The sequence below is a fragment of the Ahaetulla prasina genome, chromosome 2 (genome assembly GCF_028640845.1).
Source record: "Ahaetulla prasina isolate Xishuangbanna chromosome 2, ASM2864084v1, whole genome shotgun sequence".
NCBI lineage: Eukaryota > Metazoa > Chordata > Lepidosauria > Squamata > Colubridae > Ahaetulla > Ahaetulla prasina.
Genome location: NC_080540.1, coordinates 116,618,827 through 116,632,297, shown reverse-complemented (window position 1 = coordinate 116,632,297; position 13,471 = coordinate 116,618,827). Strand labels below are relative to the sequence as shown.

The window sequence follows — 13,471 nt, the reverse complement described above, 5'->3', positions numbered from 1 at the left end:
CAACAAAGGAATTTTCTTTGCTTATTTATACAGGTAGTTCTCGACTTATGGCCAAAATTGATCCCAATTTTTCCATTGCTAAACGAGACATTTGTTAAAGAGACTTTTGCCCCATTTTACAACCTTTCTTGTCACAGTTATTAAGTGAATCACTGCAGTTGTTAGATAACACGGTTGTTAAGTGAGTCTGGCTTCCCCATTGACTTTGCTTTTCAGAAGTTTGCAAAAGTGACCCTGGGACACTGAAGCCATCATAAATGTCAGTTGCCAAGCATCTGAATTTTGATCACATGTCCATGGGATGCTGCAAAGTCGTAAGTGTAAAAAACAGTCATAAGGCACTTTTTTCAGTGCTGTTGTAACTTTGACCAGTCACTAAATGAAATGTTGCAAGTTGAGGACTACCTGTATTTTCTATTCAAATATGAAATTATTTACTTCCAACCTTTGTTTTCTTTCCTCCCCAAAGCCTTCAAAATTAAAACCTACAAACGAATATTCTTTCAAGTGCAATTCTAATACAACAGGAGAGATTACTCTAATTAATTTTACAAGTCATTGAATAATACTAGTATAATGATAATGAATGTTGGAGGTCTTTAAAAGAAAATATTCCATCTTAAATAAAATGGTTTCCAAACTTGGCCGCTCTCGTATAATGTGAAATAAGAAATAGATCTAACTTTAAGAAACTTAGCAAAATTCTATTAAGATCTGAACATTCGCGAAGTATTAAATTTCTATTTCCAAATGAAGCCGGACACAACTGAGTATGCTTATTGCACAAGGTCCTCATGCAATTTATTTAATTGTTGCTTTGCATATAACATTGGTTTTGATTTATTCTGTAAAATATGTTTAAACAATTTTGAAGCATGATGTGCAAAACTATGATTGTATAATTTTACAACAATGGATGCTTGTTTCCCAGCAGTCACCTTCAGAGGAAGGAACCATGTTTGTCAATGCTCACTGCATTCCGTGGGGGGAAAAAAGGTGGGTCGAAGGAAATGATAGTATTTTAGATGCAGTGCTCATTTATAATGTAATCCTAAGAATTAAGCATCGGTTTGTAATTGTATTTTAATTTTATTTTATTAATACACTATTTTAATATAGAGCAAATATACTATTTTAATAATAGTAAATTTAATATACTATTAAAACAATTAACAATGAAACTGATTATCAAAGCAGTAATTTGATTGATTCTATTAAAACCTAACACGATAGAAAATATATTTTTACATTACTAAAATGGTAACTATGTTACAAGAATAGTTCCAAAGATTAAAATATGTCACTATATAACAATAAATGTTCTTCACACTTGGCACTCTGTAGGGAACATTCAGAGAAGAATCTTGCTTATGGAAGCCTGGATATGACAAGCAGCACTTTCTACCAACTTTGCTTTTCTGCTTATGTAATCAAGGGGCCTAATCTGAAAAATTGCCATTACAAACGTTTTCTTAAATTGAAAACTGTATTTCAAGCAATTCAGGATGCAAAACCCAATGGTCACATATTATTGTTTACTAACAATTTACTCTATCGCCTGTGTAAACTAGACACCTACTGTTAATGGTGGCTTCTAGTTAGTTCCTTTACTTGTAAAGAAAGAAAGAAAGAAAAATCCCATCATGAAGGAGGGGACTGCTGACATTTATACCAGGGTCCCAACCTTGGTCCCTTTAAGACTTGTGGAGCTTTTGCTGGCTGAGGGACTCTGGGAGTTGAAGTCCACAAGTCTTAAAGGGACCAAGGTTGGAGACCCCTGATTTATACTACTCATTTATTTCTTGATTTATTTCAACCAGGACTTTTGGCTTAGTTTCATGAGTTTTTTTTTTTTTAATTATTATTATTATTATTATTATTATTATTATTATTATTATTATTATTATTATTATTATTATTATTATTATTATTTCGATTTTTATACCGCCCTTCTCCCGAAGGACTCAGGGCGGTGTACAGACAAGGTAAAACAGAGAATACAATATACAATTAAAATACAAATTAAAAAACTTATTTTATGATTGGCCTAAAAACTTGGCCTAAAAACTTATGAAGCTTCTATCTAGATTCACATATTACACTAAACTATCAGATGTTTTGTCTTTTCTTTTTAATATGACTTGGTCACTGTGCTTTGCAAAATCATTGTTAATGGATTAACATCATGTGAACTTAGACGTTTGTGGTCGAATTACCCACAAGTACTGCGGTTAATTGTTATAATGGGTGGACCTTGACTGTCAGCATTCTCCAGGTTGCTAAGAAAACTGAGAATTGGAAATCAACCCAATCAGAGACTCCAAAGATCAGTAAGACTAGTTTAGGTACCCAGGCTACTTGCCAAACCTACTAATTTTGTGACAGAAAAAATATTTGAAATTAGACAGCAATACGGTTTTGGTTTATTCAATCAAAAAGCAGTAAATATATTACAAAAAGCTTTAATTGCTATCTTTAATTTTAATCCAAAATGGCACATCAATGTTTCATTGATGTTAGAACAGATACATGCCTAATTTTGGGGCTGCAATGCTTGAAGAACTGAAGGAACTTTGGGATCATGACATTAAGAGGCCGGTTGAGAGCATCGCTGTCCAAGAGCTCAGCAGAATCTTCACAGATCTTCTGTAAGGCACCAAATGCCCCCTATAGAGCATTGTAACATTTAATAACAAATATATGGAGATGAAAAAAAGGCAAAAAGCATCTAAAATTCAGTTGAATGCCTGCAGCTTGGCTCTGCTCCTCAAATTGCTTTTCTAACATGAGCAGTATTCATTCTGTGCCAGAGAAAAGAGACAAGCTGCCAATTTGAAGGAACGTGTTGTCCTCTTACCCAGAGCCAGACTTCCTACGCAACAACCTGATTATGTGCCATTCTAGTGGCTAAATAGCTAAAGAGATTGCAGGAGGAGTACCAATTGGATTGTTATTTTTCAAAAACTGGGAGCACTTGGATATATTCTTAGAATACTCAAATTTCCAAGATGCAAATGTTTAACCTGGAATTTTTTTAGAGTACCAGTTGGGCATGATTCTGCCCAACTCTCTCTTTTTATACACCTCCCATTTTAACTATGAAGTTTTATGATGATGAAAAATTGCACAGTAAAACAAGATACAGGTAGTCCTCGAATTACAGCCACAATGGAATTCTGAATTTCAGTCATAGATCATTCAGACAGTAAGCCAAGGCAGATGTGACTGTTACAACTTTTTTTAGGATGGTCATAAAGTGAACTGTGTTGTCATTAAGCCAATCTATTCTTCTGAATAGGTGAGGTTTTTGCTAGAAAGAGCAAAAAAAAGTGCAATCATGTGACTGCAGAGTGCTGCAACCAGTTGTAAATGCAGGTCAGTTGCCAAGCTTCCAAAATACAATCACATGATGGGAGGTAGGAGGTGAGGCAGCTGTCATAACTTTGAAGATGGTTTGAACAGTTATTGACCAACTGGTTGTAAGTCAAGGACTACCTGTACTACCTGCATCGAATTGTGTACAGCAAAAACACATTTCTAAAATATGACATTGCATCTTCAAAAAATTGTGAACACCATCTAATACCAGCTAGCTTTTTTAAAATATTAAATTAACTTCATAAATCCTGAAAACACCAATATTTTATCTTATCCTATGTTATCTATTTTAGAGGGGCACAAGCACCAAGCAATTAAAACGCTGGGCTTGTGGACAGCAAGGTTGGTATTCGAGACACAAGTACCATGTAACAGGATGAGCCTCTGTTACTGGCCCCAGCTCCTGCTAACCTAACAGTTTGAAAGCATGGAAATGCAACATGCAAATAGTTACCATTTTGGTGGGAAAGTAACTGTTGTGTGCACCTTGAGTGTATAGTTATGCTGGCCACGTGACCATGAAAATGTCTTCGGACAACGTTGGCTCTTGGGCTGTGAATCAGAGATGAGCACCGCCCCCTAGAGTCGGACACAACTGGAAGGGGAAAGTTTGTTTGTCTGTCTAATTTTAAAACTATAATCTCCCTCACAGAGGGACTCTGATGTTTAGTGATCAGAAAGAATAAACTCACAGTAGCCGATTACTGAAAAGACATAGGATTCCAATGAACAGGAAGTGACTAAATTAGAAGTTCAATATATTAATATACTATACCTAGAAATAACTGAAACATCCTTAACACACTAAATAAAATATGGCTTCTGGCATCACTTACACTAGCTCTCTTAGGAAAATTTCAATGCCAAATCTATACACTCTATAGCCGCAGTTAAGACCATCTTGCTGGCTCAAGCCATCAATTAATTCTATGCAGTTGCCAGACTCACTTCACATGTGTTGTAATCTTCAGAATTAAGTAAATTGCAGAGTTGGGGCAGAAGCTCTGGCCACATCTGCAATTCTCCTTTGGAAGCAATTGTTGTTATGAGAATACCTGCCAAAAGAAACAACAAACTATGAGATCACCTAACAAGCCAATTTCTCATATAAGAACTTTGATTTTATAATGTTTGCTATAAAAATGAATTTTCTACTTAAGAACCAACATGTTTGCTACCTATTGTTCACTGGAGACGAGAGCTGTTGGTTCCCCAAACATGCTAAGACTCTTAAAGCCACTGAGACATACAAGGAGAAACTATTATTTATAGGCAACAAAAACAAAGTGCACAAATCCTTTATGCTACATGTTAATTTTTGGAGAGCCACAATTGGAGTAAATGAAACAGTTTATTTTTTTCCCTTAAAAAGATACTCTATACTATGACTAAGATCTATATCAACAAATCCTGTTTACACAGTCCACTTGCTTCATGTCTGATAAGCCCTGTCACCTACTTTTTACAAGTCTTCCTAAACACAGAGGGAGGTAACCAAGTTTCAATTTGCACAGTTAGTTGACAATTACAAGTTAAGCACCTTATTAAATAATTCTGCTTCTAATTAAAACACTTTCACAGCACTAATTTAGAAAAAGACATAGTATAACCCTTCCTAGTAACAAGCAGCTCTTCAGAAATGTTTAAAAGAAGGCTGGGAGTATATAAGAGACAGAACGTAGCATCTTCAAAGTACCTATGTCTCTCTAACCAGTATTGGTATGCATAGCTGTTATTTGCAGTTTCAATACAATCCTGGAAAAAAACCCACTGCTGCTGCACAGAGTTGTAGACAGATACTATTTTCACATTCCAATATGCTCCAGAGCTCATTTCAGACCCAAAACACTGCACGGATTAATTGTAGTCAGTAATTCATCCTCAGCTTTTTATCGCTACTCACCAATTGTGGCTCTTATAAGAGAAGAAGCATCTCCTATGTTATTAAGACATTCTTGCTTAATAAATTCAGCAACAGGCTGGGGAAAACTCTGGTAGTGAGCTTTCACATTGTTCTTCAGGATCAAGCCACTCAGAGAACGGGTAGGTTCATCTGTTTTTAAGAGATCAGTTGGATTAGAACTACATTTTATGAGATGTTACATAAAATTACTGAGACATTTTATACAGTAACATGCAAAAAAACCAGAAATAAAAGTGATGTGAATAAGGACACTGAAAAAATTGGATTCAACAATTGGCTGATTGCCATGCAACAAAGTTATGTATACCAAAAAAGTAACGCAGCCTATGTATGCAGATGCATTTTATTACCTTCCTTGTGAATGTCTTAACATCCATAAGATTATGCACCTATAATTTTCTTATACTTCGGACTGCAAAACTATGTTTGGACTCTTAACATCCTGCTACAACTGGAGAAAGTTCATAAACCACGCTATGTTGAAAAAGGTCACAATCTGATCTCCCATTCAGCCAACAAATTTAGCAGCATGACTGTATTTTGGCTCTACAATGCAACTCAGCATTCATGTACTTCCTTTAGTCTTATGTAATATATATACTTCCAGATTTTAAGAAATTTGACAGTATCATTGTAGATGTACTGAGTTAGATTATATCAATTTCTATTCATGTTTTTCATGTATTTATTAACCAATAATTCAGAGCAGTGCTAAAGATCATAGTATTTCAATTAAAATTAAAAAAAATCAAGATGCATTGATTATTCAACAGTGTTTTTTTCTAGTTTCAGTGTATCAAAGTATTATAACTGATGGAGTAAACACTACTGCCTCGATACCAAAAATACAAACTTAAAGTGTTAATAATATTAGCCTTTTAGTAGTTTAAATTTTGTTAAAAAAGATCATAAGGTTGGGTGACCATAAAGACTATATGAACCCTAACTTTCACAAAATCAATGAGAGCATTTTAATATACCAATAAATCTTGTGTGTAGAATTAAATGATTCTTTGTTCCTAAGTCATCCAACAAAACTGCCAAAAGCTTTAAGGGGGGAAAAAAAAGGTTAAAATATAATTATTACAGTTATTTCACTCAGGAGTCTCACTAGTGTCTAGTAAAAACATTGGCTTATTACAAATTATTGTAAAGATCCAAACAACTTCAATCCTTTTGGTATACTTAAAAATCAGGACATTACAGAACTTTGGTCATCAGTCATACAACACCTTCATCTATAGGATCTCTTGCAAGTTAATTTATGTGTTTACAATGGGCTTGTCATCATCTTACCTTAAGTGATTCTTTCATTGGAGCTCTTCCAAAAGCTCAGCCTATTAACCCTTGCTCTACTATTTTGAAGGGGGAGCATAGCTCCAATGGAGCAGCATTAAACTAAACAAAGGAAGCTAAGAGTTTTTGATTCCTGAAATCCTTCTTTGCTCTCTAAGATATACAGAGCACCAAATTATCACTCACGCATCAAAAGGGAAATCTCCTTTAAGCTGTTAAATCAGACAGTTTTCCAACATTACTCAGAAGCTAAACAAGCCATGCCGCTTAAGTCAAAATGTAATTTTCCCAATATTTTAATGGCCAATTAATTTAAGCAGATATTATAAATTAGATGTTGTGTCCCAATATTATACAGATAATACAGAGCTTTTTTAAAAATTTGTGTTGTAATAGATTTAATAGACATACCCTCAGATTTCAGCCGTGTCAGAACAAATATCAAATAGTTATTGAAATCAGGGAACTGGTTGAGCTGTTTCAGTTTCTGTAGCATTAGTTAAGAATTCATTCTTAATATGTTCCAACTAAAAGTCTCCAAAAGCCCTTTTTTTCCCAGCCACAATAAGACCATATTGCCCTATGACAGCAGCTTTTTGCCACCTGGTGTGTGCCAGATATGCTGGAATGCAAGAACCATGATCCCCCAGCCAGCCCATTACAAAAGGCTACAACAAGAATAAGAAACTGCCAGAAGAACTGCTTTCAGGTTTGTTTTCTGCTAGCACTGTTTTAGAATAGGAGTTTGTGATATTCCCCAGTGACTGAGATTATAAGTCCAATCAATATTAATGCTGGTCCAGAAATATGGGAATTACACCCCCAAATATCTGGAAAAATAATATGTTGGGAAAGTTGTTAATAAACTGTTTATTAGTAATTACAGATAGTCCTCGACTTACAACCACAACAGAGCCCCAAACCAATGGAGGTTAGCAACCTCCATTGCTAACCAAGGCAGTTATTAAGTGAGTTTTGTTCCATTTTATTACCTTTTTTGCCACAATCGTTATGCTGAGTTTGCTTGTCAGAAGCCAACTGGGAAGGTTATAAATGGTGATCACATAACCCTGGGATAGTATAACTGTCATAAATACATGCCTGTTGCCAAGTGCCCAAATTTTGATCACATGATCATGGGGATGCTATAATGGTTGTACGTGTGAAAAACTGTCATAGATAACTATTTCCAGTGCCATTGTAACTTTGAATAGTCACTAAACGAATGGTGATACGTCGAGGATTACCTGTATTTCCCAATGTGATATATCATTTTTCTCCCTCTATTCTTTAGGTTCATTGCAAATGAGAACTGCATTTCATTCTCTGTTTAAATCTCAAGCAATGCTGTAGCAATGCTAATTATTTCAAGGATACATCTTGCACAATACGCTGGGTTGCTGTGTTTGGAGACTGGGAATCTTTGAGTAACTGAAGAACTTGTTGGAGGCCCTGTTCATCTGGCTGCCAGTCCATGATGGAAAACTGCCTATCTGTAGTTAGAAAAATTATTAAAACATACATTAAAAGTAGTTAGACACATACAAGCAAAGCTAACAGCAAAATTCCTTAAGAATGCAACCTGAACATTAATCTACATGCAAAATTATATGGCTACACACATTTTATACCACTGCTTTATAAACCAGACTTAGGAAATCCACACAAACTTTACTTCATTCCAGCCTAGCTTATATGCAGGAAAGAAAGGATGAAATGTAAACCCAAGATTTTGCTTATGAGGGCTTAAAAATACATTGTATTAATAAAGAAAGGTGATAATTCAATTCCATATTTCTGTGGTGTAGGATATGTTGAAGTTCAGCCAGAGTTTCTCAGATGGAATGATTTCATATTTCACCAACAAAGTGCCGTACTTTTATGCAATATAATACTCTACATGAACTTTATAAATAAAATTGCTATGATTTCCTATAAAAACAGAACAATATAGGATAAATGAAATCTAGTAGGAACTTTTATCTACAATATCTAAGACAATACTTTTTTCAAAGGAAAAACAATTAGAGGCTACTAGAAAAACTCTACTTATGACTCAGCACACAACATTTAGTCATGGTGGGGCAGAGGGGGTAGGGAACTATTTGCTTCCAAGTTTTCCCATAGAGAGAGACCTGGTAGGGAAATAGGATTTATACTGAAATAAATTGAAAAATAAATTAAATGAACACAGCAAAGGAAATTAATGCAGAGAATGATATGGGATGAAGAGAAGAAATCAGATGCCTTAATTTAGCATCTTTCAAAAATGGTAAATTAAAGATTAAAAAGCTGTAAATTCTTCGAACTCAGCAACTTATTTGACTCCTCCCTCTCCTCCAGCTTCACTTTCAGACCTTTAGCTAAAACTCTTGGTAGAACTGATTCCTCAACTCAATATGACCAGCTTTGCCATGAAATGTAACAGATTTTTCAAATCTTTCAGTCTGTTTGAGCACATGAACTCATACATGTCAAATGCTCATTTGTTACAGGCAATCCAGTTATCGCTTATAAAGTGGTCCAATTATTTCCAAGCTGTGATATTTTGTATGGGGGGGGTACCCTATCATGATGTTTAGTTATATGTATTTGTGGGATTTTTAAATATATCCAATATTCTATGATACAGGACCAAACAAAACTATAACTTCTAGATCTGTTTGAATTTCTCTTTACATTTCAATCAAGACTGAATGCTTTTATTATAAAAATTAATCCATGGGACCCGCTCTTCCTCCTTTAAAAGCCACCCCCTCTTCTGTTGTTTTGTAAGCTTTTTATGCCATATGTTCCAAAACATCCATTTTTAAGAAAGATCATATTACCATGATCTAATGCAAGGAAACTTTTTATTACTTTTGGATTGAATAGCACAACGATACTGTTCCAAAAGAGTGTTAAAAGAATTACAATAAAACTCAGGGTATTATTGGAAACAGGCACTCAAGGATAAGCTTTTTATAAAGTCCCAAGAAACAGAAAATACAAGGCAAGCATTGCTATGAAAAAAATCAGTATACTGAATTCTCAATTCTAAAGAAATATTTGGAAGAATCAAGAGTTACTAATAGCAAATATTTGTACTCGTCAATTGGCAAAAAAATAATTTTAAACAGTAACAAAGAAAAAAGGTTGTATTCCTTCTAATGTAAACTCTTATAAAATCAAGCATAAAAGCTTGAAAGGAGACCATAAGCAGAAAAATAAAGCATTCTGTAGCAGCTATTTTGATGGGGGGGGAGGACACGGACTAAATCCACTGGAAAAACTCAGTGCAAGAACCCAGGAAATCCTTTTTTATTTCACGATCCCGCCAGGCGACCATCAGAAGCATTTCAACGGGGCCTCCATGTTAAAGACTATTATCTCCAAGTACCGGGAGGAGCGAGGGCCCAGAAGACAACCGCGTTAAGAAACGAAAGCAGCACTTTCTTGACCTTTCTGAGCTTTTCGAAAGCGTCTGGGCAGTTTGTTCGGGGGGGGGGTAAAGCAGACACCGGGCTAGGCGAACCCGCGGCCGCTCTCGATCAGCCCAGGGCTTTTGTCTTGCGTTTTTTTTGAAGCACATTTCCGCGCAAGTCCCCAACGCGCTTGCTTGTCTGTCTCCGCCCGCTCGCTCGGGTTCCGCAGCATCACCTCCTCCTACACAGAGGCGCACCGCGGCAAGTAGCCGCCACCGCGGGGCATCTGAGCCCCCTTCCCCGAAAAGCCACTTGTCCCTCCCGAGACCTGAGGGCCCCTGAAGCTTCGGGGTCGCTTCCCACGCCGAGGAGCTCAGCCGGCGGCGTCGCACCCACCGACCCACCCCGTTTCAAGCATGGCTGGCGTCTCCTCAGACAATCAAGAGGCTCCGCTCCGCCACCGGCCCTCCTCACGCCATCCGACCGCAGCACCTTCGGGCCAGCTTTGGCCGAACTCCTGAAGGCTCTCCTTCACCCAACTCCTTCTGCTTAGGCCGAAACTCGCGCCATCCGCCTCGTACCGGCGCTCCTGACCAGCCACCGACCCCCACCCATCCCCACCTCCACCCCACGGCGAGGTACCTGTCCGCTCCCCGCGTGCCCAGGCTGAGGCCGCGGCGTCAGCTCCGAAGGAGGGAGAGAAAGAAGGAAGGGAGGGGGCGGCAAGCCAGAAGCGAACGCTACACGCGGACTGTGAGCCGGGCCGGCCGCCGTCTCTGCCTGTCACGTGTCCCGGCGCAAACGCGAGAGGAAGCCGAACCGCTTACGCACGTCGGAGGAAGAAAGTGCATCATGTAGCAGCTCGAGAAAGGGCGGTAGCCACGCCCCTTCTTCTGGAGTCTGGGTACTAGCGGTCACGTGGCACAACCTTGCCTTGCGGGGAACGGTCCCGAGCTCTCGAGCGGCTGTTGTTTTCGAACGGTTTCCTAAAATGCTTAGTTTAATAAAGAGTAAGCAGTTTGTTTTCCGTGTACAAGTGATGATAGGTCCTGTCTTCAGGTGGAATACTAACCCATGATTAACGGAACCATGGTTCATTGAATTAATCCAGTTTCCTGCATCTGCACAGCACGTTAATATACAAGTAGCCAATAAAAAAAGTATCTTGATGAACGTATCTTGTTCTTTTATGTACACTGAGAGCATATGCACCAAGACAAACTCCTTGTGTGTCCAATCACACTTGGCCAATAAAAAATTCTATTCTATTTTAAAAATAGACTGAAGTATTGCACAACGCATATTCGTGCACACCTATTACTTTATCGTTAAGGTAAACCGAGGCAACTGAATTGAACCGGTTATGAAAAGTGCTTGCAAATGCAAAAGCTGAGTTTGCAAATTAGCCTACCACATTTTAGGTAAAAGGTTTTTCAAATCCCAAATTGTTTAGATTCAGTGTGCAGTGTGAAACGAAGCAATTTGATTTAAGGTATGAAATAGTGGATTGGTTAACAATGGATTTGTCATGCAAACGGTTTAACTGGATGGAAACAAAATCCATTAGTTCTATAGCATATTGAAGTCAATGCAACAAGAAAATCTTGGTTATGTTCACACGTTAACACATGTTTATTGTTTATTCAGTCCCTCTCAAGCACCAACCTTATGCTTGTCAGGACTCCTCATATAAGGAGCAGAAGGAATTCTGCCTGAAATATGGCAGTCTGAATTCTCACAAAAACGATATAGAATAGGGGTCCCCAACTCCCAGGCTGCGGCCAGCTACCAGTCTGGCCTGTTTGGAACCAATCCATGTGAGTGGCAAGCTGTTGCATTTGCACAGCTCGACTAGTGCGCATACAAGCAGCTCAAGAGCCCACCACTTACGCTATTTGAACTGCACACATTTGCTGGCCCACTGCTCGTGCCAGTTGAGCTGTGTACTCACAGCCTGACACGCAACTCGGTTCCAAACAGGCTACAGCCAGGTAATGGCTTGAGGGCCCACTTCCCCCCTCTCCCCTTGCTGGGCCACCAAGCCATAAAATATTTACAGACCCCTCGCATCCTGGACATAAACTGTTTCAACTACTACCCTCAAAACAACACTATAGAGCACTGCACATCAGAACAACTAGACACAAGAACAGTTTTTTCCCGAAGGCCATCACTCTGCTAAACAAATAATTCCATCAACACTGTCAAACTATTTACTGAATCTGCACTACTATTAATCTTCTCATAGTTCCCATCACCAATCTCTTTCCATTTATGACTGTATGACTATAACTTGTTGCTGGCAATCCTTATGATTTATATTGATATATTGACCATCAATTGTGTTGTAAATGTTGTACCTTGATGAACGTATCTTTTCTTTTATGTACACTGAGAGCATATGCACCAAGACAAATTCCTTGTGTGTCCAATCACACTTGGCCAATAAAAATTCTATTCTATTCTATTCTATTCTATTCTAAAGGTTATTATTGTAAGAATATTGTGAGAATTTAATCTGTGAGTACTTAGTTTTTGGTTCAGCGTGCCATGGGCACCATTTCATCACAAAACGCTCTGTGCTTGATAGCAAGTTTTGATAACAACTTATCAAAATCAGAATCTCATCATAAGAAAGGTTTCAAAGCTGTGGAAGATTGTACCCAGGCACTTCCTATTAATACTATTATATATTGTAGTCTTTAGATCTGCAGTCCCATAGGGAAAACCAGAGGAATGAGACAGTGTTCTATTAAAGTAAAGCAGCTTTATTCTGTATTGGTTTTTATTCTGTATTGATTTAACAGCATGTGTATTTCTATGGAAAAGAAGTGTTTAATGTATATTATGGAACATCTGCAATTAATATTGATAATCAAAAGGTTAAAGAATTGGGAACAAAAAAAATCAGAATGGGAATAATCTGGAGAGACATAATGGATGTGGATGTCTCTAGTTGGTAGACTATTTTTATTTATTTTTTTATTTTATTTTATTTTGTCACTCAGTATCTATAAGCATAAGCATGTAATAACTATACAATATATAAACATATATATAAGTATGAGTATGTAATAACTATATTAATTGGATATAATGAAAGAAAACAATACGACAGGAACGGTAGGCACTCTTGTGCTCTTATGCATGCCCCTTACAGACCTCTTAGGAATGGGGTGAGGTCAATAGTAGACAGTTTTTGGTTGAAGCTTTGGGGATTTGGGGAAGAGACCACAGAGTCAGGTAGTTTATTCCAAGCATTAACAACTCTGTTACTGAAGTCATATTTTCTGCAATCAAGATTGGAGCAGTTAACATTAAGCTTAAATCTATTGTGTGTTCGTGTATTGTTGCAATTGAAGCTGAAGTAGTCTTTGACACGAAGGACATTGTAATAGATGATTTTTTGAGTTAAACTCAAATCATGTCGAAGGCGGCGCAATTTTAAATTTTCTAAGCCCAGGATTTC

General features: G+C 37.5%; 1 protein-coding gene across 3 annotated transcripts in view; it reads right to left on the bottom strand.

Moving 5' to 3' along the window:
* Positions 1-10,973, bottom strand: part of TNPO2 (transportin 2) — a 38,434-nt gene extending 27,461 nt beyond the window's left edge. Inside the window, exons 1-6 of one of the 3 annotated variants that reach the window (XM_058166853.1) lie at positions 10,645-10,973; positions 7,976-8,091; positions 7,010-7,085; positions 5,282-5,431; positions 4,327-4,433; positions 2,534-2,667 (exon numbers count right to left, since the gene is read on the bottom strand). In XM_058166853.1, the coding sequence (XP_058022836.1) occupies positions 2,534-2,667; positions 4,327-4,433; positions 5,282-5,431; positions 7,010-7,085; positions 7,976-8,074 (566 nt within the window). In that variant the 5' untranslated portion in view covers positions 8,075-8,091; positions 10,645-10,973. The other 2 variants (XM_058166854.1, XM_058166855.1) reach the window with 2 other exon arrangements.
* Positions 10,974-13,471: the final 2,498 nt, after the last annotated feature.